The sequence below is a fragment of the Cuculus canorus genome, chromosome 9, assembly GCF_017976375.1.
Source record: "Cuculus canorus isolate bCucCan1 chromosome 9, bCucCan1.pri, whole genome shotgun sequence".
Taxonomy (NCBI): Eukaryota; Metazoa; Chordata; class Aves; order Cuculiformes; family Cuculidae; genus Cuculus; species Cuculus canorus.
The window spans coordinates 6,581,498-6,607,447 of NC_071409.1; the positions used below are offsets into that span (position 1 = coordinate 6,581,498).

General features: G+C 41.1%; 1 protein-coding gene across 1 annotated transcript in view; it reads right to left on the bottom strand.

Annotated features, from left to right (window-relative positions):
• Positions 1 to 1,373: 1,373 nt before the first annotated feature.
• The window catches only part of FARSB (phenylalanyl-tRNA synthetase subunit beta), a 40,429-nt gene continuing 15,852 nt past the window's right edge, over positions 1,374 to 25,950 (bottom strand). Inside the window, exons 14-17 of the mRNA XM_054074435.1 lie at positions 25,179 to 25,271; positions 23,222 to 23,339; positions 16,494 to 16,646; positions 1,374 to 2,046 (exon numbers count right to left, since the gene is read on the bottom strand). Of these exons, the coding sequence (XP_053930410.1) occupies positions 1,895 to 2,046; positions 16,494 to 16,646; positions 23,222 to 23,339; positions 25,179 to 25,271 (516 nt within the window). The 3' untranslated portion in view covers positions 1,374 to 1,894. The remainder of the gene's footprint in view (positions 2,047 to 16,493; positions 16,647 to 23,221; positions 23,340 to 25,178; positions 25,272 to 25,950) is intronic.

A 25,950-nucleotide genomic window follows, 5' to 3' on the forward strand; every position in this document is an offset into this window, starting at 1 on the left:
TTAGTCCCTGCCTAAACTAGTCTTCACACTCAAAGGACAATAAATTCACAGGAGAATTGGGACACCCAAAGAGTCAGAAAGTCTTGCATAGGCAAATATATTTAGTGCACGCAAATGTGCCTGCACTCTGCTGAAATGCAAACCTGCCTCATTGTCGCCCTAATCCCCGTGCCTGACACACTAATAAACAGGGGGGGTTAATACTTACCATCTGCGCTACAGATTGCTTCCCACACTGCGAGCTTGCTTGGTTACAGTTGTGTAAGCATCATGGAGAGAGAGATCCTGCAAATGACAAGCTGGCTAATCCCTCAGGAGGCTTTAAAATGTGAGCTGCGATTTTTCTCACTCTCTGTGGGCACCGGAGTCAGTCGTGCCACGTATGGCAATAGCTATATTCTCATTTCATGTCTGTCATGCAGAGGTAATTATAATCTACACTTCCATCTAAGGGGAACCATAGGGTTCCCAGATGGGTAACTGTGGTGCATGTTTCATACTGGATTAACACTTGCACCAAAAAGCCTTGCCTGTTGCCCTCCCACCTGTTAGAATTACTGACAGGGTTGAAAGCCGCCGTGGGTCCAGCGATAAGAGTCTGTGTAGACACAGACTCCCTTCTCAACGTACATCTCTCTTCTCAATGAGCCGGTCATTGTAATGACCTACTCCAGCATCACCCAGATGTCCACCCTTGCATGGTCTCCTCCAGGGATCAGAGCCTGTCAGGCTCTCACAATGGAAATAAGCCACAAAATTCTTACTGTTAGCCTAGCAGAGGTTGTAATATTGCAAAGAGGCTTAGACAGCTTCATTAGCAAGCCAGTAAAGAGCCTGCTTAAGAGCACTGAGCTGGCCACCCACTCAGCAACACGGAAGGATGCATTGGGCATCACTATGCTGGATGGAGCTTCCATTTCCCAGACAGCAGCGGCACAATGCACCAGGCTGGAACGTAACTGCGGCCAGAAAGGCACCAAGAGGAAAAGCCTGATCCACGAGAGGTATTGCCAGGGGCAAGACTGAAAGAAAAATAAGAGCCGTGTGGGCCCTGCTGTGTAGCTGCGGTTCCGAAAGCCATTGGTGGGGCTATGTGAGTGCAAGGACAACACTAACTTCTGCAGACAAATACGCCAGCCTCAGTTGGACAAAGGCTTTGATATTTTTCAGCTCCTCATGCAAAAGACCACTGGGCATATGCTCTTAAGTGTATTTCCCCAATTTGGTTTGGAGCTTCAAAACCACTCGGCTTACATCAACCATGAAAAAATTTAATTCCACTCCCTCCCCTTTCTGAATTTAGAATGATAAAGGACCAACAGTTATGTCTGGAGTAGGGAAACAGATATTACACACATCTTGCTTACAAAACAGTTCTGGTTTTCATGAGACAAGTTTATTTTCCTCCCCTCGCCGTAGATGAGCACGACAACCGTACAGCAAAAAAAGCTCAGCTCCTTAGTTCTGCTCACATTCACTCAACATTTGCTCTAATCAATTATCTTATTTCACGCAATAAGGAAAGAATGAGATTCCTGTTATGCAGCCATAATCAGTTACAGTATGAAGCTGTGTCTGTGGAACATTTCTGATTTTGAAAACCAATCACGTGCTCTGCCATTACATCTCTCTTGTAAAACACTGGGCTTTTACCCAACTTCTTTCCCCGCTGCCCTTTAAAAACATTGAGGGCACGGTCTAGTCTGAGATGCCACATTCTTACCCTGCAGTTTAGCCAAATCGCACTGTAAAGAACATATTTACCCAGGGAGCCAGGCTGTTTTTCTAGTTTATTGGGATATAAAAGCATAAGCGGACATCCCCTGCAGACAGACAAGAGCAGAGGGGGTTGCTTGTGACATCGGACGGCTGGAGGAGGACAGAAGTCCCGTCTTCACACAAAGGGTTCAATATTGATCTCTAGTGCAGAGCACGGCATGGTGAGCTCAAACTTGGTGATAACATCAGGGTGTAGGACGCCAAGTTTCCCAACAATTTGACCTTTGGCAAAGATCTCAGCACAACGACCAGGAAAGAAAGCAGAGCCTGTAAAGAAAGTGAGAGAAAAATCAATATTTCTCTGGGCCAGAGAAGTCAATAAGCATTTAACATGGAGAACAAAGCTCTCAGTATTAAACCCTTCTCTGTGCTGAGATGCTAAGAAGGGTCTCTCACTTTCTTGCATTAACAGTTGTCGTGATTGATAGGGAACAAGGACACACTTTGAGTTAAAAATAAAACGTGAAGCCCAAGGCGTGGGCATTTTTCACACTCCAGTTGTTTTGACTCAGTCCTGTAACAGAAATTAGCACAGATAGTCAAGTTGGAGGGATACTGGAATGAAGAACTTGTGCAGGCTTTAGGCTATTTAACACCTCCATGTTTCCTTCCTTTCTCTGCTTAAGGAAATAAAGCATCTAAGGGCTAAGTGGGCAACTCACGCTTCATAACACATCACATAATCACAAACAACCTACATTCCTCAACTGGAGAAGAGCTTTTAAGCAGTTTCATGTACACTGTAAAACTGTGGAACAAGGAAGAACCCAAAGGAAGTTATCTGTGCCTGATGGCTACACTGGCAATGTGTTCAAGCTTGTCTACAGCAGCATTTTTTTGGTCTCTGTCCTGAGGTGGGTGGCATTTTGACCTCATCACCCTTTAAAAGACAAAACCACACCAAATTACCAAGCTTCTCCTCTTGAAGCCATCTATTTCATAACAAGTATGTGCAAGCAAAGCACAGTGTGCAGGACCTCCGGCAAGCAGTACTGCAGATGATGCTGTTGATGCGGATCATCATCATGATGCAGATGATGCCCTTGCAGAAAGGGAAAGGCTCTTTATAGCATTTCCACTCAGAAGTGAAACACGTTGGCAGGGACAGCACCTGGGACCAGTCAGCTCCCCTGCCCTCACCCCTTGCTGTGCACCTTTTTTTCAACAAGCTAAAATCCAACGACTTATCTTCTACAAGAAGAGCTGGTTATTGGGGTATGCATGAGGCAGCATCAGTGAGGATGAGAAACATCCTGGCTCTACTTGTTATGGAACTGGCACGAAGACAACATGAGGAGCTCCTTGTGCCCCTATACTCGGCATTGTCTGGAGCACAAGTCTTATCAGGAGAGGCATTGTTCAGTCTGGAGAAGAGGAGGCTGAAGGGAGACCTTATTGCTGTCTACAACTGCCTGAAAGGAGGTTGTGGCAGGGTGGGTGTCAGTCTCTTTTCCCAAGTGACAGGTGATGAGAGGAAATGGCCTCAAGTTGTGCCAGGGGAGGTTAGGATATCAGGAAAAAATTCTTCACCAAAAACATTGTCAGGCATGGCTGCTCGGGAGATGGTTGAGTCCCCATCCCTGGAGGGATTTAAAACGTGGGCAGATGAGGCATTCAGGGATCTGGTTTAGTAATGGACAGGTACAGTCGGACTTGCTAATCTCAAAGGTCTTTTCCTTTGAGACCAACCAAACGATCCTATGATTCCCGTTCTGCTCCCTGCCTGCTACCACATGACACTCAGCCTTTCAACATCCTCTGCACCCTGCAAAAGAACTGCAAGAATTTCCTAATGGCAACCTACCCTCTGCTTGCTCCAAATACTATTTAAGGTTCTAGAATCAGAGGTACAGTCTTCATTAGCTCCCCAATGGAAATAGTTCATTTAAGAAGTGACTCCTGTGAGGCTTGTAGTCATGACTCACAGCTACAAGAATAAGAACAGCAATTACATCTCTTTGTTGTCCAATGTGCTGTAAGTGCAAATTAACTTAAATGCATACTTCAACTTTAGCTGCCTTGTGAAATCTGATGGCTGTAGTAAATGATCACAGGAATGTTACCTAAAGGCTGCTTTCAAAAATATCCTGAACCGGTATCTTTTAAATCATCCAGTTCCAGGCTTAGCTACGAGCCCAAACCAGCTACTTCCCCTGGCTGTACCTGAGTGAAATCACCCAGCTTTGGATGTTAGCAGCCCGTAACTCCAGCCACACAGGCACTTGCCAAGCTGTGCTGTGCAGAACAAGTGTTAAAATAAAACTTGATGAAACACATTTAGAAAAGAAACAAACGCCACACATACAGATCACACTGCAGACTGTGGGTGAAAACATAACCTAAAAATAAAGTATCCTTGTAGTTCGCGGTAAAGGCTTTCCTATTTGTGAATAAAGCTGGCATTGTCCCATGGACGAGAGCAGCACAGTGACCTTCTTTTAGAAACTTGACTGTAAGCTTAAACTGGCACAAGAGCAAGAACTAAGCATAAGCTAATAATATTGGCACAGTATCCTGCTAATAATTATAGGCAAAAAGGAGCTTTGACAGTATGATTAGCTAAAAAGCAGTGAGTCTGACTTGTCTGTTCTTCTGAGCTGCCTTGTATTGGAGCCTCGGGAACATCACTTCATCTTCTTGCAAATCTAGTCCCAAATGTATAATGAGACTAAACTGTTTTAAAACTTCTTGTAGGCATCCGGATAGGGTCTAAAATAACACTGCACTGGGTCAATCCATTGCAAAATCAGTTAGTGTCGCTGCATCCTTCTGGCAGCTATACACGGTTTGCCGCATTAGTGTCTCACCCTGCCATAGAATCATAGAATGCTTTGGGGTGGAGGGGACCTTAAACATTATCCAGTTCCAACCCCGCTGCCATGAGCAGGGACACCTCCCACTGGGCCAGGCTGCTCAAAGCCCATCCAACCTGGCCTTGAACACCTCCGGGGGATGGCGCAGCCACAACTTGTCTGGGCAACCTGTGCCAGGGCCTCACCAATCCAATAGCAGCAGTCAGCAAGCTAACCTCAAGGGGTAGGTTTCTACTGGAGGCCAGTTCAGGTGCTGGGTGTATGGTGGGCCTGTCTTCAAGAGTGCTGGCTGCTCCTTTCCTGACAAGGGGCAGCCCTGGGCAGCCAGGAGTAATTAAGAGTTTGTGTACATCACATACCCTCAGCTGGACTTCGTAACAGCAAGCCTGCTGCAGTAATTGGTGTTAGCAGCAGCTGCTTTGTTGGAAGAGGAGCACTACAGGGGCCAAAGTCAAAGCCATTCCTTAGCCAGATCTTTATAGCAGTTCCCTTGCTTTTAATGAAATCATAATAATTTGTGATAAATAAATTTTGGAAACTGTAGGCAATTCATGACATTATATTGGAAACTATGAAATGACTTAATGGTTATGCCATAAAGTGATCTGTTATCTTAGCTAGAATGTGAACACTGATAACGTGTTATCTTACTTCTTACTTCTTAACTTCTTACCGTGAGCTTACAGCACAGCTTCATCACACAAATCAACTAAATCAGTGAACCACCACTGCGAAAAAGGAGCTGGTGGCCCTCTGCCTGGAGAGGGGAGAAGAGTGGGACAAGTTGCTGATGCGGCTGAAGCTCTACCATGGAACCATCCACTCTGTGTGGCACAGAATGCGCTGCTCCACGCTGCGTCAGGTGTTCAATCACGTTTTCCATCTCATATGCAGCTACCAATGCAGGACCATGATCTATTTTACTTTGTGCACCCTTGCAGTGAAGAGGTAAATATAAAAGTAATATCAAGGGGGAACATTTAACTCCCGAAGTGCAGGAAGCAGGACCTTCTAATCACTTCTCCATTCTTAGTTAAGCTAACCCTGAAATGCTGATTCCTTCACAGCACGCTCACCAGTGAGCCCAGTGCTTTGCAGGCATGGCACTTGCAGAGTATTGTTCTGTGACTGGAAGAGACAGGACAATAAACAAATCAAACCCAAAGAACCTGTTAAAAGCTTTAGGGTCCCCATCTGCCCAGCTACTAACTGGCTCTGGCACCAAATGTGAGCTGAGGAATAAGTTTACAGAGAGTTTATGAACTCTGGTTAATAACAAAACTATTATGATAACCGGCTGCACTACAGAACGCTTCAAAGTACATTCCTGCCTGCCAAAAGGACTTCCAGACTGCATCCCACAGATAAGGAACCTAAGGTCTTCCTCATCTTGGTGACTCTCCCTTTGACCACACACACAGAAAGGGAAGGAGGGCAGCTTGTGCCTGGGACAGGGTGGTGTTGGTCCATGTGTCTGCCAAGGGCACCAGGGTTTGCGGCAAATGGAAATTTCAGATCAAGAAATTCAGACACCGAAAGGCAAGCACACAAAGACAACAATCAGGAGAAATGTGAAAAACCTGAGCAGAAAGAGGGGAAAAGAGAAAAGAGCATTTTGCAGCCAGGGGGAGTGCTTTGACTGAGGGACCAACCACAACTACAAAAGGTAGATGCAAGCTAGAGGAACCTCCTTAGGCTGAGGGCAAGCCATGGGCTGCAGGAGGACTTGAGCAACCAGCACAGCAAAGCAGAGGATTTGTCAAACTAACCAAGAAACAAAGGTAAGGATTTTTTTTTTCCTGATCCATGGGTTTTGTGTGTTTATCAAGTAAATGGCAATGGTTGTAGATTTGTTGCAAAGCTTGTGTTGTGGGCTGGACTATCAGTCAGCTCTTGAAGGAAATTATAACATGCCAGAGTGAGGGTCAAGGCCATATGGAAGACACGTGCTTACGCTACTTGAACGTATGGGGAGCTGGCAACAAATGCATGCACTATTATCTTGTTTCAGTAAATCATCAGCTGAAGCCTTGTCATCCTAAGCTTTAATAAAGTCTTCATGCCAAAAGGAGTCCAAAGGGCGCTTTCCCAGGAAAGCTGGCAGCTGTGACCTGCAGCTTTTGAGCAAGAGTTCAGTGTTGACAGCAGAGTCCGTGTTATCTGTGTATGGAATAATGTCAGGAATGGTATGGTCATGAAGAGCATGCTCAGCTGAGGAAAGCCCTCCCAGGCCAACTGGGCACCCATGCACACCTAGAGGCACCGTTTCCAGCACGGGTGCTGGGAAGGGACTGTGCTTGCTGCTGGTTCAGTTATATTGAAAGGCTGCTCTTGTAGGTCTGGTTGGTTTGAACCATCAAGCATGTTGAGAGCCAACGTTAGTTTAAAAATTGTAGTTTACTATATTGTTTGTTTTCAGGACAACAGGTTTACCACTCTTGATGTAGTTAATCCTTTCTGCTCTGCACACAAATAGCACTTCATAAACCTCACTTCCAAATCTAGTCAGAGACCGTGTTGCCCTTGCTGATAGAGACCAATGCCAGAGGAAGACATAAGGTCTAGCAATGGAAATCCACCTCTTAATATGTCAACGTTGTAACTGGTAGTTAGGAGAAGGGGTGGGGTGAAATCCAATATGCGTTCCTAAAGAAGAGATGCCAAAGGCAGCCATGTCTTGTGCTGACATACTACACACAAGTGAAAGACAAAAGCCACTTCTTGTGGCTGCAAGTAAGAATGTAATTTCCAGTGTTCAGTGATGTAGAAATAATACCTTTAATTAAAGCTTCTGTAGCATGTCCTCAAAATCTGTAATTGCCTCTCTGTATTCAGGCAACAGGGCCACTCTGATTGCTTTGGGGTAATTCTTTGGCCAATAATCCAATAGAGCATGTAGTCTTTAGCACATTTTCTGGCTAATTGACCCTCAAAGAGCTCGGAGTTCCCTGCACTCTTTGTTGTCAAACACCTTGCACAGTTTCTCTTCTCTCACTTGCTCTCCCTCCTTTTCAAAAAGAAATAGATTAAAGTAGTATTATAGGCCTCAAGTTGCACTAAGCCTTCAAACCCACTCCTTCCTTCCTATAATTTGAAAGAACATGGGAAGCTGAAGCCTAAGGAGGTAATAGAGCAGAGCTCATCTGGCCTCTGAAGCCTTTCATCTTAATTTTCCATCCCCTTAGTTGCTGCAGCTGCCCTTTCACTGATTCACTTGGTGAAGGATTTTACCTGTGCTGCACTAGATGGAATTCAGCTTTTTGAGGGTGGATTTTGTTTTTCTCTTTAGTATCAGGTTCTTCACATTTTCGGCTAATGTCATCTTTTGGTAGACAGGCTCCAATGCAAAGTCATAGGACACTGTCGGACCAGTCGGTGTTTGAAAAGGCAATGACCTTTCCTTGCCCACGTACGCAGTGCAGTCCTGCTCTCAGAATCAGAGCAACAGCAACCTCAAAATCATATCTTGTCACGGGATAATTTACCTTCAACTAGTTTTTAAAATCACAGACATCTCAAACCTTGCATGATTTTTGGAACAATACCGAGAGAACAACTGCTCTTGCACATTATCAGCAGCTCTTCCCCCATATAATGCCATGCCCAGAAAAAACATACTTGAAGACCAGTGGGATATTTATTAACTGCAGTTTCCTGGTTTCTAACTCCTGGCTAAAGCTGTGCCAGAAGAACCTCCACTCCCCAGGTTACACCGAGCTGTAATGACACACCAGGACATTGAAATCAAATTTAAGGCAAGTGCTTTAGATCGATTCCCTGTCCCCACCCAAGAAAATAATTAACGCTTGAAAAGATGGCAGAAGAAATGCCTGTATGATAGGCAGGAATACGTCCTCTGCTTAAAGGACATCTTTCACTCTGATTTCTTGCTATGTTTTTCCACAAGCCTCTGCAGACAGGGCATGGCAGAAGAGGGTAAAGGCACCATCAATTATTTACCTGGACTGGTACACTGGATATCCAAAAATAGAGCTGAATATTAGAGTCCTTGTGCAGACAGTGAGGCTAGGGAATATGGAGAAGCATCCACAAATTTGCAGCGGTCAGTCAGTGAATCATCTTCTCATGTTACAGCTAAGTCAATGGCTGCGTTTTCATTAACTTGCATCTCAGGGAGGGCGTGAGGAAAACTGATTTTTCTATCTCATAAGAACCCCCATATACAACTCTCAAACTGAATCTATTCTATATTTAAGACTATTTGTGGATCAATGCTATTGTTTTACAAATACAAACTTACGATAGACTGTAAGCAGAAATAATGACAATGTTCTCTGGGTGCAGAGCCAACTGTTGTTCATCCTCTCACAGTGGGTGACAGCGATGAACTGGGGGCTAGTGTAGCTACTGATCTCTTTCCCTTCATTAGCTTTGAGAGCAGAGACCAACACATACTTTAAGGCTAGATTCATTCTTCATTCTTGCTGTAGAGTGCCTCAGGAGCTTTAACAGAGCATGTCTGCTGTTGCTGGATGTTGTGAAGCGGTTCAAGAATGTAACAGGTTTGGAGCTGCTCTTTATTCACTGAGTTATTCTCAGGATTACAGCAGTGTCAGGCATTTCAGACTGTTTGGGTATAATCACCGTGTTCCTGCCTTTCTTAACGGAAGGGAATATTTGGGTGGGCGCTGAGGGTAAGGAAAGCAGCCATTTGGGTCACAGATGAGGGTAATGGGATTTCACATATTCACTGCCAGGTACCAGAGTAGCCACTTAAATAACGCATAGAGCAAAAATTGTCTGGAATAGGAAACCTAGAAAGAAATCTATCAAACTAGGTGTACACTTCTAGAAATCAGTGTTTGTGTATAAAGTACAATGAATTCGTATTTGTGTGGCAGCTGTGAGAAACAGCAATTCTACACTGGAGTTCAGCTGCCCTGTAGGGTCACCATTACAGAGCTAATCTTTGTTTTTAGGCCAGTTTTATCTGATTTATCCAGATTTATCTGAAATGTTATACTTTGTCCTGTTTAAAAGTCACAAGCTGATAACATGTCGCAGCTGTTTAGAAAGCTAGGGAATTCCTGATTCCAAATAAAGCTCTATTTTTTTTTTTTTTCAAGATGTCTTGCTCTTTCACTGGAGTTAGAGAACACAAAGCTTTGAATATGAAAAAACTGAATTTATTTCTGTTCCAGAACTGGTTTATCCCTCTAAATATCTAAAGGAATAATTTAACCTTGCAAATATCAGCATCTGTCAGAAACTAGGAAACAATAAACCATGTTCTTTATGGCAGGGGGTATAACACATTCTATGTCTGCACAGTAAGGCAGCAGATTTTAGCTTTTAGGCTCTGCTTTCAAACCAGCATTTAACAAGAACCAGCACTAAGTCTCTTTGCAAGCCTACTTTAGTGCATCATACCTGGTTTGCAGGTTGTTTATTCCCTTCGTACCCTAGACCAAGCCGTCCTCCCCTCCCAATGACTTGACATTACTTGCTGAGATAAATAACAGCCACTTGATGTGATGCTTTCATGGTTACTACATTTCATGCCTTTCAGAAAACAACTTGACAAACTAGCAGGGAATAATTTGTAATTAAATGATGAATCTCGGGAATCACCAGAACTGTTAATCACTTAGTTTTAGCAACTAAGATTTCTGTTGCAAACCAAACCTACTGTTTTCTGATGCAGACACCACAAGAAAAGGCGACATCTGTTCCCCCATCACAGGCAAAAAAAAATACTCATCTTAGGATCGCATATTCACACTGATCTAAAAGTTTGAGCCAAAATCTTGCAAATCCATGTCTAAAATTTAATTGTCTGCAAATGTTAGATAACGTATGCGAGATTAAATCTGAAGCACTCCCTCCATATAACGGTTCAAAAACCCAACCAGATCAGAGAACTACTTAACAGTGCACTATAAATTCACCAAGATAACAATTGCTAGTGTCGATATTAATAATGTAGTGGAAATAAATGCATACAGAGACTTAGGTGGCCTCTAGCCATAGGAGGCTGTGAAAATAGAATGGAAGGATGAAGTTGGCACTTCCCCAGAGAAGCCAGTGCATCCAGTCCTGCATTCTCACCCTCACTGCTTAATCATAGAGAAAGGAGATGTGCAACTTGCTGCTCTTACTGCTGATGGCTCAGATGAATCATCTCTTTTCTAGAGAAGGCTCTGCAACACTGAAAATCTAGTTTATGATTAAGAAATAATTTTCTATTTCAAAACACAAGGAAATAGGAAAAAAAAGGAAATTACCTAATATTGTGTTATATAATGTACGCTGTGCCAGACGTTTCAAGTCTTGATGCAAGGAAGATTTTTATCTGTTAGGCTTGTTATGATGTAGGATTAAAAAAGTGTTGCCTTTGGGAGGAAAAAAGGAATTAAACTCTGAAGAGGCCTCCCTGGCAAAGGAACAGGAGAAGAGCAGAGACTTAATGTCAGGGAGAAGAAATGAGTTCAGGAGCAGAAGTGCCAGCAATTTAGATGGGTCTGGGAGCTGTCAGAAACTGGTAGGAAATGGAAAAAACTGGCAGGAGAAATGCATCTGAAGTAAATTAGGATGAGATTAATGACTGGCAGCAATGAAAAAAGCACTATCATGATTTTTAAGGATATTGAAAACAAATTGTAGGTAAAGTACTTTCAGCTGCTAACAAGACTGGTTGAACTTTTTATGTGAGACATAAATGTGTAAGTATTCAAGAAATATTTCTCTTTATCTGGAGAAAAAGGTTTTCTTGAATATAAGAAGGTGTCTTCCAGCCCACTGAAAAAAATGAAGAATATATTTAGTTACAGCGGCCAGGACTAGGATGTTTCTGAGATGCTGGGCGTCTTAGGCACCATAATTATGGTGCAATTCTCAAAGCAGATCCCCTGCTGCTGCTAATTTACAGTAGCAATACTGGGAATACATTCCCCTAGTACTACCAGAGGAATGTTAATGTTGTGCCAGTGCTCCAAGGTGGATGTTCTAGACTGATCCTGGGTGAGGAAAAAAAAAAAAATACTGGAGAAGTGGCAAATGTGCAATTCGGAGGACTTTGTATACAGTCAGTTACTAGCTGATAGGTTTTTATAGTCAAACAAATCCAACTATCCACCAAACTTGTACTTTGAAAGGCTATAAATATAATTACAAGGATGCAATAGCATCTATAGAGTGTCTATTTTTTAATGCAAATTAATGGATTAAGAATTGACCAATGTCTTCCACGACGTCACAAATGATATTTGGAGGCTTCATAGTAAAATTGGCACATTTCCTTTTGCTATTAATGAGTAAATGGACAATTATTGACATTCATGAACAAGGCAATGGCTGCCAGGAACTGTAAGGCCAGGATTGCCATGAAGAGCAATCAAGCTACAGTTCCTTACAATAAAGCAGGTATTAATAATGCCAAATTCAACATGGGTACCTTCCACCTGTGCATACTGCAGTCTCCCCATTTAAACTGATTCCTAGAGACAGATGCCAGGCTTCAATTCTATACACAGAAATCGGAATTAGTCCCAGACTTCCATCCTTTTGATTGGAGAATCAAGGTTCACAGTCTAAACCTTCTTTTAAAGATGTTTGTTGTTATTATAATTACATATAATTATAATTATTATTATAAAGGCAAATGTTTATTGACGTTCTTAGCTATGACAGTAACTATTACACCTCTAATTTCACAGCTAAACCTTACTAAGTGAGAAGCTATTGCTATGATTTACTGTAGAATTAAAATTTTCTACACTTTACCACACCTTTCATTTAATTAACTAAGGTCAGTAAAAGAAGGGAGTGGGATTTCTTTTTTTATTTTGACAGACAAGTGTCAGTTACTGAAGGACACCGGGCTTAGGATGCATTTATAAAACACATGGGTATGTTCAACACCAAGGGGCTGATGTCCCAGCTTTGCCAAGCAGCTGACTACCCTAAGAGTGAATGGCATAAACATTTACTTAAAGATAAAACAAAAACAAACCCAAGAGTTTGATGAAATTCATAAGAATCAATAATGTACAAAAAAGCAGCTCACGTTCCAAGCTCACACTGTACAGGGATTGTTTTCACAGGAAGGAATGAGATTTCACCAAATATCAGATTTGCTGTGGGGCAGACAGTGAAGCACTATTAATTTACCATTAAAGTCTTCTGCGAACCTGTTGAATTGCTTCATTTTCATAAAATATGGATATTATTTTCACTTTTCTAGCAGTTTGTACCCAATTACCTCCCATTTGCAAAGCACAGAGACTCTCAAAGTACTGCAGATCCGGGGTTTCCTCCCTCAGATAAGAGACAGGCATTCTAAATCTTATAACACAGCAAGGATAATTCCACCTTACATTTCACACCACTCCTTTGAAGACCGCAATACACAACCTACTGTCACTATTTATCAAGCCCTTGTTTATTCTCTTTAGGCTAAGTAAGATGTTTACTTTGGATCCAAATTCCCTGACTAACATCACCTCCTGTGATCGTGGTCCTGATCTCTGGATGAAAATCACCATCTCGGATAGACATCCAGAAGTACGAGATGACCAAAATGTTGCAGAAAACACACCCATTCTCACAGAGATTAAAACTGGCGGTTAAGAATACCTTCTGATATAATTATCAGAATGCCTCTAGTTCTCAATGCAAGGGAACTGGAACAAATGAAAATGAAGTAAAAAATAAATTATTACATTACCTGGCAACATATGGCCAAATTTATTGGCTCTTTCTACTCATTTTTATTGTTTAAAAATTTGGTTTTATTTTATCTCCTAATCATACACATCTGCACTGATCTTTAAATTTTATTAATGGTATGGAACTAGCTAAAATTTCAAGAGTTTTATGCCAAAATTTTTATTATGCAGCACATACAAATTTGAGGGTTGATTAAAAAAAATCATACTTTTTTTTCAATCTATGCTTGATAAGGGATGCCTCAGCAACAAAACAAACAAAGAAAAAAAAAATGCTTTTCTAGATCACTAATTGTAGCATTCACTATGGTATCAAAAAGTTTTTTCTATGTATTTTAAAACAATGGGTAGCATTTCAGAGTTCAGTCTTTAAAACTTTAATTCCATATATTTAGTGGTAGGTAATAAGGAAAAGAAATTTGTTCCATCAATAACTTTAAGGAACTGAAAAGCACTGAGTGCCAATGTGTGCTGAAATCCTTCAATCAGTCACTCAAACCCCTCTCTTCCTTAAGGCTGCCCTAAACAACTCTTCTCCATTTATTACCTAGATCAGATTACACCAAAGCGTAGTGCAAAGGCCAGGGGAACATCAGAATTTCACCCATATTTTCTAGCATCTGTACTTTTTTCACAGGTGCTGCCGTAAAGGCAAAAAGGCTCTGACCTTAAGGTCAAACCACAAGGCACTTAGGTGTTGGTAGAACAGAAGGTGCTTAAATAACCGTGATTTGCACATATGGACCAAACAGGGCTAGAGTACAGGCATTTCATTCTCCAAAGTGAATTTAGAAGAGAGGCAAATGTGCCCAATGCAGCTCTATCCAATCTTTCTTGCACAATTAAAACAACGTTTCCCCCCTGTATTGTTTCCAATAATCACTAGACTTACTTTTATCAGTTGTACAAGCGATGAAAACAACTGGACTAACCCCCTACCTTTACAGTGTGTGGCTTACTAGTCTCATCTTTTGTTTAAGATCACATACAGAAAAAGTATCTCTAGGATCTTTCCAAATAGGAGTCTTAGGAGAAACACATTTCTCACTCTACAAATATTAATTTGGCACAGGCAATAAAAAATGACACTCCATAAAGAGGCATCTAAAAATCCATGCCACGTTTAATGCCCTGATTTAAAACCTCTGAAGTAACTTGCATGTTCTTCTGAATCATTTCAGTATCCTGCAGTCTCTTCAGATGTTACAGGAGATTTTTTTCCACTCAGTAACTGATTTTACTCCATCTACTGACATTTTCTCTCTCGCACAGCTTAACTGAGAGATTGTGAAGCAAGTTAAAAAAAAATATCCAAAACAATAAAAAAACCCAAACAGAAACACCCAAACTACTTTAACTTCCAACTGCCTCTGCCATGAAGGTTTTTTAAGTATGTTGGTGCTGTGACACTGCATCTGCTATGGCACTGGAGCATCAGCCGTCTGCATTGTTACCAAGGTTCAATTCCAATGTCGGAACTTCAAGGAGTCTACATGCCAGCCCAGGAGCTTCTGAATCATTGGTGAAACAGCAGCCACTTTTTGTCTACAGCTGAAAGGCACAAACTGCTTGTAATATATTGCATGTGACAAAGCATAACCCATCCTTTACACTAAAGGCATTGAGGAATGATGTCATGGGAATGCTGGGATTCTGAATGGCCATCAGAAATCTCACAGCATCACAAATATAGAAATAAGTTCTTCACTGTGTTAGAATTATTTTTTGAGATTTTTTTTTCCAGTTTCTGTGCCACCACTGAAATCTTACAGTACAGAATATAAATCACTTGCAAATATTTCCAGTACTAAAGCAAACTCTTTATGTCTATTAAAAAATGAGCTACAGAAGAGTTTTGAAAAGGAGTCCAACAGTTCAGTTTGACTTTTAAACCCATCAGATACCCAAGTACCTAGCTCTGAGAAGCTCCTCCACCCCTTCTCTCTCCCTTCTTCCAAATATTACTTACTGCTTATATTATTGCTCTTACTTGTTCTCTGCTTGGTAGAATCTGAACAAGAAGTATATTTGTTTAAGTGTTCTTCTGGTTAATCTGGGAATCCTATAAACAATATTCTAATAAACCCTTTGAAAACCTGCCTAAATAATACTGAGCAAAAGAGTGTTTTGTCCAAAAGCAGGAGGACAAAAATAAAAGGTCAATACATATGACACAAACATGCATTAAAATGCTAGGAGACCACTTAGCTGAAGTGCTACGTTTGGCATCTTGGCAGCGCGTGGCAGAACAGGAAGGCATCTAACAGTTTTTCATTAAAATTCTATGAACAGATGAGCTCGGTCAGGCTGTCAGGGACTTTGCCAGGGCCACGTGTTCCAGTAAGTGCAGAACGGAGGCACGTCTTCAAGCTGAGTCAATTTGATTCAGTGTCTTATAGCTCTGAACACCAGTGTGTGACGTTTAAGTAGAATCATAGCTGCTATCCTTGCTGTTTTGCTTTTCTATGCTGTATTTACTACACTGTTGTTTTGGGTAGCAGAATAGAGTGGTGGTTTATGCTTGCTCTCTTGCATCAAGCTATGCTCTTGCAATGAAGTAATGGGGTCAGTCAGCTCTCTCTCTCTTACATGCACACACACAGAGGAGATTTTTGCACTTAAGGATGTTATTTTTAATTCATGTGAAGCTCAGCCGGTAAGGAGAAGGAAGGGAGCTGTTACGCAAGTACTTGTCTAAGCAGCAGGTTCAGTCTCAAAGACATAAGGCATCTACCTTCATATGAATATATAAATAAATGGATAATATGAATAAAAGCTATAGATACAGCTATACACTAAAAGATCAGGTTTAAGAGGTTGTCTTCCCCACAACAAGGAGAATACAGTGTATCTGGCATATTAATCAGTTCAGTGAATTCCTACTTACCCTTGTACTGAGCAGAGTAATCATTGCAGTCCATGACACTCATAGCATACACTTTACTGTAAGTCTCCCAAAAACCCTGTCAACTCATGATTTTTATAAAACTACTCAGAAAAGCTCACAGGAAGATGGCAATCCCATTTTACAACCAGTGAAGGAAGTTCACCTTTTCATTATTGCTTCCTCATACTGCAGTACGATACCACATATAACAACATTAATCCTTAGTGCCTACTGCTCACAGCAACTGAAAATACACTCTCAAATTGTTGGGGAACATTTGAGCCCTAGAACAACCTCTGCTGCATGCTGCAGCTCTGTCTTCCTTACCTTCAGCTGCCTTGATCGTGTAGCCATCATCTTCATCGGGTGGTACTTCAAGAAGCTGCATGACCCTGTCCAGCAAACCATGGATAATCTCAAACCCTGGGGTCTTGTTGTAATAAACTGCACACAAATGCCTGTAGTTTCTTGCACCTACATCTGAAGAAGAAGGAGACAATTATGTTATCTGGGAAACTTTATCATACTTTCAACCTTGCCTTTTACATCAGTTTTCTTCTGCTGTACTGAGGCATTTGTGGCTGAAAGGAGAAATGCGTATGTAAAATGGCTTCTCTGACACACCTGCTGTAATATAAACTGAGGAAAGAAAGGGATTTCTTCAACCCACGGGTTCTCACAGTCAGAAATGTAAAGAACGATTTAAAGTACCCTATGCCTTGGGTAGGAAACGGGGCTAATGCATATGAATACCTTCTACGCAGCGACAGGTACCAAGCAGACAGTTCAGTGTTAAAGAAATCCAAAACAGACCAGTAAAAATGGAAATACTCGCTATGCATCAAAAAACTTGTGATGGTGGTGGGAAAGCTAAATATTTATAGAACTCAGCTGCAGAATAACCACCAGTACACAACAACTAACCCACAACTTGCAATGAGTAATAGCGTTAGCGTGGTGATATGTGAAAAGATCTGAATTCGCACAGGTTTCCAAATCACAAATGATGCTTTTCACGATCATCTTGGACACCCTCGCAACTAAGTGACTATGAAAATCGTGCTGCACCACACAAATTGAAGTGTGATACGAGTGTCTCCCACTGTGGACAGTTCCCCAAGTCAAACCTCTGCCTTCTCCTGGCTCTAAGTTTTCTTACTTTATTGATTTCATCAAAATTCATTCATCTTTTTTTAAACTTTCAAAACGAGAAAGTAGCAGCCCATCGTTAAAGATGTACCCTTAGGCCACACCACTGCAATGTCCACTCTCTGGGACTGCTGTGGCCTACTTCAAAGCTTCACTCATTTTGGGTTTCAAGGTTCTGCCTTTTGGAGAGGAACAACCTAGGAAGAGAGTAACAAGTCTATCCTCACAGCTGCCAACTGGTAGCAGTGAAATTAAAAACAAGTGTACTTGTTACTGCCTTCAGGTCTTTACCTGCTCAAGGTTTGAGTCCAAGCACATGTTCAGCACGGTTTGGAGTGAACAAGAGCAAAGTTTGCTAAAACCAGGGAAGGACACTTTATGTGACCGTCATCTTCCAGGCACTTGTACGCTTTGAAAGCAACTTAGGTAGATACATTGCATTTCAGCTTGGATCAGACTTCTACTCCTGAAGGAAATCTGATCATCACCACTTAGTGTGCTCCTGTTCACACTGTAAAGCAACCCTGTAGCATATAAATCCAGCTCCTTCCAGCTGCAATTGAGTCAGGACGGGTGTTCCAGAAGGGCACCTGAGTAGGTTCAAGCACTCGAGGGCGCTGACGGACACAATCAGACCAGAGCTAGTCAGAAGGACAGCTTACATGCACATAGCGCGGACCATGAGCCATCAGCTGAGCTCCTGTACTGCACTGCTTCGTGACGTTGGCATACAGACTAACAAGTCACAGCCAGACTTTCCTGCACAGATTTCTTTCCTTCCTAAGGAGTCCTCTGGCTTTTGTAGTCTCCTAGTTGCTCATGTCTAGATGGATGTTCCACCTTTCTCTTCCACTGCATGATGGTTACACACAGGGAGGAAACGAGTATGTTGATGGCAATTGCATTCCCTTTAAAAACACCCCACAAATATCCTTTCAATCTATAAATATTTGTATTATAAAAATACAAAAAAATAAAGGGGAACAAGAACATCTTCAGAAGTGAAGGAACAGAGAATGAATGAGTAAAAAGCGCAAGTCTGTCTGATCTGCGAGTTAAGGTAGGGCAGCACCATGTCAAACAGTTATCTGTGCAGGGCTTTCATATCTGTTTTCAGAAGTTACCGAAAAGAAAGACATCAAATCTGGTGTAAGCAAGAGTGAATTACGCTCTTTATGCTCTTTGTGCAGTCAGTTTGTGTTCACACTGAGCATGTCACGATTCTGGCCATGAAACATCTCAGCTGGACTTAGCATTCCCAGGAAAAAAGGCATTGCACTGCATACTGCTCACAAAAAGGTTAAATATCCCTGTTCTGTTAGTCATGGGAGTTACAGCTGTGCCTGTGGACTGAGCTGTAGTTCCACACAATGCTGGACTTAAGTATCAGAACTGAGCACTTCAAACCTCAAGAGATGGATCTTTTCTACAGGTATCAATTGTTTCTGCTGTATTCAACATAAGAAATAAGGGATATCAAAATCAACAGGAGCAAAGCTCAAAACAGTGAAAGGAGTGGGGTTCCTCAGGCAGCACAGAATTAAGTAGCGAAACTTCTTTCCCATAGGATTTTGTGGATGCTGGAAGTTCACACAGCTCCAAGGAAACAGAGGAAGTTCACAGCAGATAAATCTATTCCTTCTTACTAAAGACAAACATCCGCGTTTGAGTCAGGGAAGTCCCTGAGTTACTTGTGGCTGGAGAACAGGGCAGCACTCTGGAAGCACTGCATCTGTGTACCTGCTCTTGTGTTCTCACCTAGTCAACCACTTTTAGCTGGTATTACAGACAGATTCTTGGGCTAAACGAGCCTTTGGTCCGACCCACCACAGCCGATCTTTGTGCTTAATGTAGACTGAGCTTAAATACAACCAGAAACTTCAGCACTCATTGAGTGTTCCCTGAACCGTTAATACCCTCCACATAAAAAATTAGAGATTATTTTTAAATTAAATTTATATCTTGTTTATTTTCTGCAACTACCCATTTAGTAACAAAAACAAGAAAACATTTACCAAGTGACTAGAAATACATGGATTAAAAAGGGCTGCAAAATACAAGAGCAAGAACCCAAACAAAAGAGGAAAGCACAGCCTTTTTGAGCCAAAAGTAATTCAAAACTTCTAGGGCAGCAACTTAGCAATACATCTGCAAGTTCTCTTATCAGTCCCTGAAAGCTGAACTTACTGCAGCAGTAAATCTGCATTTTGTCGCTCAGAATCTTTTTCCTGCCATTATAATCATTTGCAGTGCTAAATAATGCTATAAAATCCAACCCTGAAGTTAAAATGGCAACAAAGAAAAGTAAAGGCTACAGAGAAAATATCAATAAATGTACCGTCTGATTTCTGATGTGAGCATGCTGGCTGTTCAGTCTCACCATACATATCTGTTCCCCAGCTCTACTACGATATCAATCAGTAATAATAGTCATGAATGGTAGGTAATTTGTTTTCATATTGTATTGAGCAACAGAGAAAAAAAATGTTTTTTTTCTTTCCATAAGACAGTATGTTGTTTGGGTTAGACATTCAGGAGAATTATTTTCTTTTCTTCCGAGTCATCATGCGATTAGAATTTGTGACAACTATCAGAATTCTAATTTCATTATTATTCAGACAGTCAATGGTGCTTCAGATTGCTATTCCCAACTAAAGGATCAGAAAGAAACATACACAACAACTTTTATACCTTCTATTTTCAACTGTAGAAATCCTTGGTAAATAAAAAGATGTGTTTTCAAGCATTTAAAGAAGCAGTTATAAAATTCCTTAACAGAGTTATAACATAAGAGGTTCGCACAGGCAATAGGAAGAAAAAAAGAATGTATTAGGAACTGTGGGCAAAAGCTGGCGGATGTTAGAAATGCTTCAGTTCTTTATAACTTACTTAAGAGATCTCTTGTGTCATGCCATGAAACATTTCTATTTTTCAAATGAGCCTGCCAAGTATGTCAACCTAAATTATACATATATATATTTCTGAGACTTCAAAGCACTTCCTGGGGATGCTGCTGAAAAACAATCCAAAGGATGGGCAGCTGGTGAGGAATATGTGAGCCAAAAGAGCACAGAGGAAGATAAAGCAGTGTTGTACGCTGCCCTTTCCAAATTAGAGATCCTTCTGAAAAATGCCGTGGTGATGGGGCACCTCCTTGTTTAAACTCGTCTCTTAGCCTCACAAAAATGCCAAACTGTTTTCTGCACGTAACTAACACTTTTGAAATGCTTCAAAATGTGGCAGCAGCTGTACTCACAAATGATGTAAAAGGTGCTAAATGTGCCATAGAGCGCCAGATTCTCCCAGATCCCTGGTCAAAGGTGACTTTCTAATGGATTAATTTATTTTCCTGTGGTAAGGGAGAGCAGGGGTATTCTCTGTTAGGTCTGATGGTCTAAAGTGACGATCTATATACTTCTGTCCCGCCAGAAGTGACTCTCCAGCGTTACACAGCGTTTGTGTGGTTCACTTGTATTCAAAATCAGCACATTTCTCTTGCTTTGAGAAGGAACGTTTCTGCTCAGATTTGGTTCCATTTAGTTATATTAAATCTGGCACACATTTTGCTAATTTAGTATGTCAAACCTTTCTGCCAGATATGTCTGAAGAGAAATATGTTCAGTTCACCTTGGGAAGCATGAGTTCTGTGCAAGAAGGCATTTTATTAAAAACCAGTGTTTAAAAGAGCTAGGTTCATTCACACATGAATGACTACAAGATGCCATTTCAAATACAGTTAATGTCAGTACTCTTTTGACCCATACTTTTTAAATTATTAATTGAAAATTCTGCATGCCAACATCATGAAATAATAAAATTAAATTAGCCAGTCTGATGACATAAGCCTTCTGCAGGAAATCTCATTCCACATGCGAGAGGACAACCCCACATTTTTCAGTGTTTGCAGAGTTACCAGTTATTTTCTGCTCTGCTTTCAAACTGTTTTTTCAGGCAAGTTTAATTATTTGGGAAAGGCAGTAGTTATTCTAAACACGTAATTAAAAACCAATTCGGCTACTGTTCACAGTTTGCAAGTGCTCAGCCCGTGAGGGGGCTGCTCTGGAGCACCGGCTACAAAGCTGCTACCTCAGAAGTCTTTAACTTTCATCTGCTCCAATGATTCCTGTCAAAATGAAGTACACGACAAAATTGGTCTTCATAGAGAGCTGCAATTAACACACACAGAATAAAAGTAACAATTTAACTTGCTAATTTTATAAAGCCAGAATAATTGCAGTCCTTAGTCCAAGCCCCACTTTTGTTTCTGAAGAATGCTGATGCTGTTCTGCCATCCGTACCACGTTTTTTGCGTTCTAGCTAACTGCATGCTCAACAAAGAATGAGCTGAACCACCAAACTGTCTGTATTTAATAAAAAAAAAAAAAAGAAATCTATGTTTTTAGCTAAAACTGCTTGTTTTGTTTGGCAGGGCTTTTTTCTTCCTAAAAAAAAAAAATCTACAAATTAAATTCATCACCAAAGCAATTTACTTGCCATTTTGTTTATGCCTTATATAAACCTTTGTTTTGCAGATCCCAGATACCTTAAACACCACCACTAAAATCTGAAACCAGATAATGAAACGGCAGAACCATTCTTTCTGCTGAATTTAAAGTAATGTCAGCCTTTTTCACCGAGAGACAAAACTTCCGAGCTGTAACTCAGTGTACATGTGCTTCCTCCCTAAAGTTGTAGCTTGTGCCCCCTTTTCCTCTAACACACCCTACGGAAAGAATAAATCAGTAAATTTTAGACAAATTTTTAACATTTAAAAACTCTTTTTGCATCTCATTTTACCTTGATCTATTTTTCCAGATAAAAAAAAGATAATTTGAAATGTTGATGCTGTACAGTGAACTGGTGCAAAGAAGCCCCAAAACCCAGGAAAGATTTAACTGAAGCTTTCGAAAAGTGAACTGGCTGCTCTGGCTGTTTCACGTAAAACAATTAAGTTTACAGAATAACTGAAAGGCAGCTACGCTTAGCGCAGCTGGATGAAGTAGAAAGATAAAGAAAACCTTTTTACAGATGAGAGGGGAAATTTTATACTGTTGATACTTTTTTTTTATGTATACATTTTTATACACAGACTTGCTCCATTCTTTAGCCGGTATCTGTGCTACCGATCTAATTCTTCACATTGGTCATCAGTTTTTCAGAAGATAATTTTGGAGAACAAATACAAGCAATCCTCTTTAAAGATAATGGGAGGATGGAAGGGAGATTCCTACTCAGACAGTGACCTCAAACTCTTCCCCTGAATTACAGTTCTCCAGAATAGAATCTGCTCCCAGGCTCAAGACACGCTGCTTTTCAGTTGGCACAGAACTGCACATCTCTGAGACTACAGCAGTTTAAGCAGGCTATAGGACTGTAACAGCAACATGCTTTCCATAGTTATTGCTTTCCAAGGTCTGTGCCACTTGCAAAAACCACCAGCAGGCAGTTTCTCTCCTGAGTTACATCCCTGATAAGCATGCAAAGGAGTCCTAGATGAAGAGCAAGTAAAAATGGGCGCATCACCATATGAAATTTAGAGCAGGTTCCTTCTGATGCAAAATCGCCTTGCATTTATCCTTGCACTAATCTTGATAGATTTTAAGGGGTATTTAGATGCCTAAAAATATTCGCAATGTACCTACTTGCACTTTTGAGAGAGCATTTGAAAGGGAACCGTATCTCTAGCCACTCTAAAATCTAGCCTGTTATGCCAATCTCTTGACTTTTGTGCCATGCACATAAATAAAAACTCCCATGCAGTACCTAACAATTGTTCTATTTTTTAAAGAAATTTCATAGAATCACCAGGTTGGAAAGTACCCACTGGATCATCGAGTCCATTCCATTTACTTACTATTGCCGTGTTATACCTCCGTTATCAAAGATTTTGAGGAACTTCCTCTTACCTGTAGTAGGATCTTTTACTACAATGTCAGAAATCTCAAAGAGTTTGAGAGGCAAGGGCATCTTTCGGTTGGCAGCAATGGTTTTCAGGAGCCCAGGAAGGAGGGTTGTACGTGCCACCTGCAGGAGAAACATGGATACTGCAAGTGAAATACCTGCAAAATTTTTATAGCGAACGCTAGTTTTCTTAATTTATCGGTTTGTTCATTTGTAAGAAGAGTCTATGAGTATTCAGGTGCAAATACTGTGCTTATCTGTAATGTTTAAGCATCTCTGCTTTAGAATTATTCAAGATGAAAATGTACATTCTCTCCATGCTATTTATACTGCATTTTCTGAAAGAGCACGTGTGAGCTTAAGAACAGGTACAGTTTCACAGAAAAGTGAAAAAAAATCCCATAAATTTAATGTCTCTTATGCAAAAGGTAAATACTAAGTGTTGTTTATGAAATACTAAGTGCTATCTGAAATATTATCTTGATACCTTCCAGTATCGACGGTATAGGCAGAACCCAAGTAACAGAAAAGGATGTATTCAGATTATAGTTGTGGACAACCTGAAATATATAGAAAATCTATGCAAAGAACCAAGCAAGTGGCAATCATATTACTATTCTTACAGATACATTCACAGATATCTCCTGTGTTCTCCATTCAAATAGTTCCTTAGAAGTCAGATATTTGTTTTCCCCAATTCCAGTTCAGTAAATCTAATGGAAAAGGGATGGGAGTCACTGCAGGTAAAAGGTAACCGTGTGCTGAGCCACCGTGACTTCTTATTATTGGTCATGCAGCACTTCTGCCTGCTTATGCTACTTCTCCTAATCAATGGAGAGTTCCAGCTACACACTTGCATCGAGGAGGGTCCCTGGCATCATCCTGCCCTCGTCTTGCTGGCAAAGGATAGGAAATGAGGGAAAAGCCATCCTCAGAATCCCATCACAGTTAACATCAAAAGCTTCAAGTGTATAGTGCATCACAACCTTTGGTATGAGGACAGGCTGAGAGAGTTGGGATTGTTCAGCCTGGAGAAGAGAAGGCTCCAGGGAGACCTTAGAGCCGCTCCCAGTACTTGAAGGGGCTTCAGGAAAGCTGGGGAGGGGCTTTTTACAAGGGCAAGGGTGTGATAGGACAAGGAAGAATGGTTTTAAATTGGAAAGTGCAAGATTTAGATTAGACATTAGGAAGAAATGCTTCATGATGAGGGTGGTGAGGCAGTGGCCCAGGTTGCCCAGGGAAGTCGTGGCTGCCCCATCGCTGGAGGTGTTCAAGGCCAGGTTGGATGAGGCTTAGAGCAACTGATCCAGTGGGAGGTGTCCCTGCCCATGGCAGGGATTGGAACTGGATGGGCTTTAAGGTCCTTTCCAACCCAAACCATTTCACGATTCTATGAATTCTTCCCAGTTTTCAAGGAGGTCTGGGGAATTTAAAAAAACTGAGGCTACTTTTGCCATAAAGAATATTCAGCCAACAATGTAACTGCTTAGCAGCATTGCTACTGCAAAGGCCCGCAGGCTTTGGAGAACAGGAATCTAAATTGGCAGCTAGTGAGAGGGGCTGTCACTTTTCGTTTTTTTGTTTGCATTCAGTACTGTTTGTCTGTGGTACGTTCCACAGTGCTCAGCTGTAATTACTACACCAAATGATGTAAATGAACAGGTGACAACAGCGTCCTGCATGTCTGCTTATTTGTGGTACCAAATGGAACAGATAAAGATGAAGGTAGATAAAAATTCAATTCCTGAATCTCAGAGCAGCAGAGGACTGGTTTTATCTTAAAGATAAGATCTAGAAAGGTGTTTTAGACACTTGGAGACATCAGACTTACTGAAGAAGCCAGTATACCTTTGGAATTCTTTATAGTTTATAAATTTGATTTCCTATTGGTTCCTTTCTTTTAACTTGAAGTGAAGAATCTGTGGCAATGTTGCTTTCAAAATCTGACCTGAATAAACTCACCTGAAATTCTGCAGTTTTGGGGTTTGCTATGCGCACTGCACTTGTTGCAGAGATATCCATGCCAAGTTTATCTGCAATGTCTTCTTGAGAACACTGAAAGAAAGAGACAAAAAACCACCAAGGTCAAGCAGTTAAAATAGACAGTAAACTAGTGATGAAATTTGCTATCAACGAACAAAGTGACTGGAGCACTTGCGATAAGGCCCCATAACATACACTCTCACGTGCAACACCCACTCATAATAAAAATCAAGACCCAGTCTTAAGATCAAGTAGGCAAATTGTTTTATCTACAGATGTTAATTACCATTCAAAATAAAACTAGATTTCAAAACAAACAAACCGGCAAGTGTTTATTTAGGCTTTTGTCATGGACTACTGTCATCTGTTTTGAAAACAGAGGCTCAGATTCTGCTCCCTGACTTGCAGTGGGTAAAGCGTTCTATTCTGAAAATAGCACTTGTAAAGGGCTTGGTACCTGAGCTTGCTCGCAAAGAGAACGCTCCCTTGGGGGCTGCTTACAGAAAGTAAAGGGCTGTTACAGACAGATCATGCGGCCAAGCCTCCAGCTTTCATAGCTGCAAAGGATTATTCTAGTTCTTCTTGTTGCTTTCATTTGTTTTGTGTTGGGAGTATTTTTAAAGCCCTTATTCTCAAGGTTTTTTAAGCTGGTCAGTAAAGCAACACACATGCGCTTTACAGAGCTCAGATGATGCCTGTGCACTGGGCACGTACAGCAACAGATGCTACTGATAAGATCCACACTGCAGAC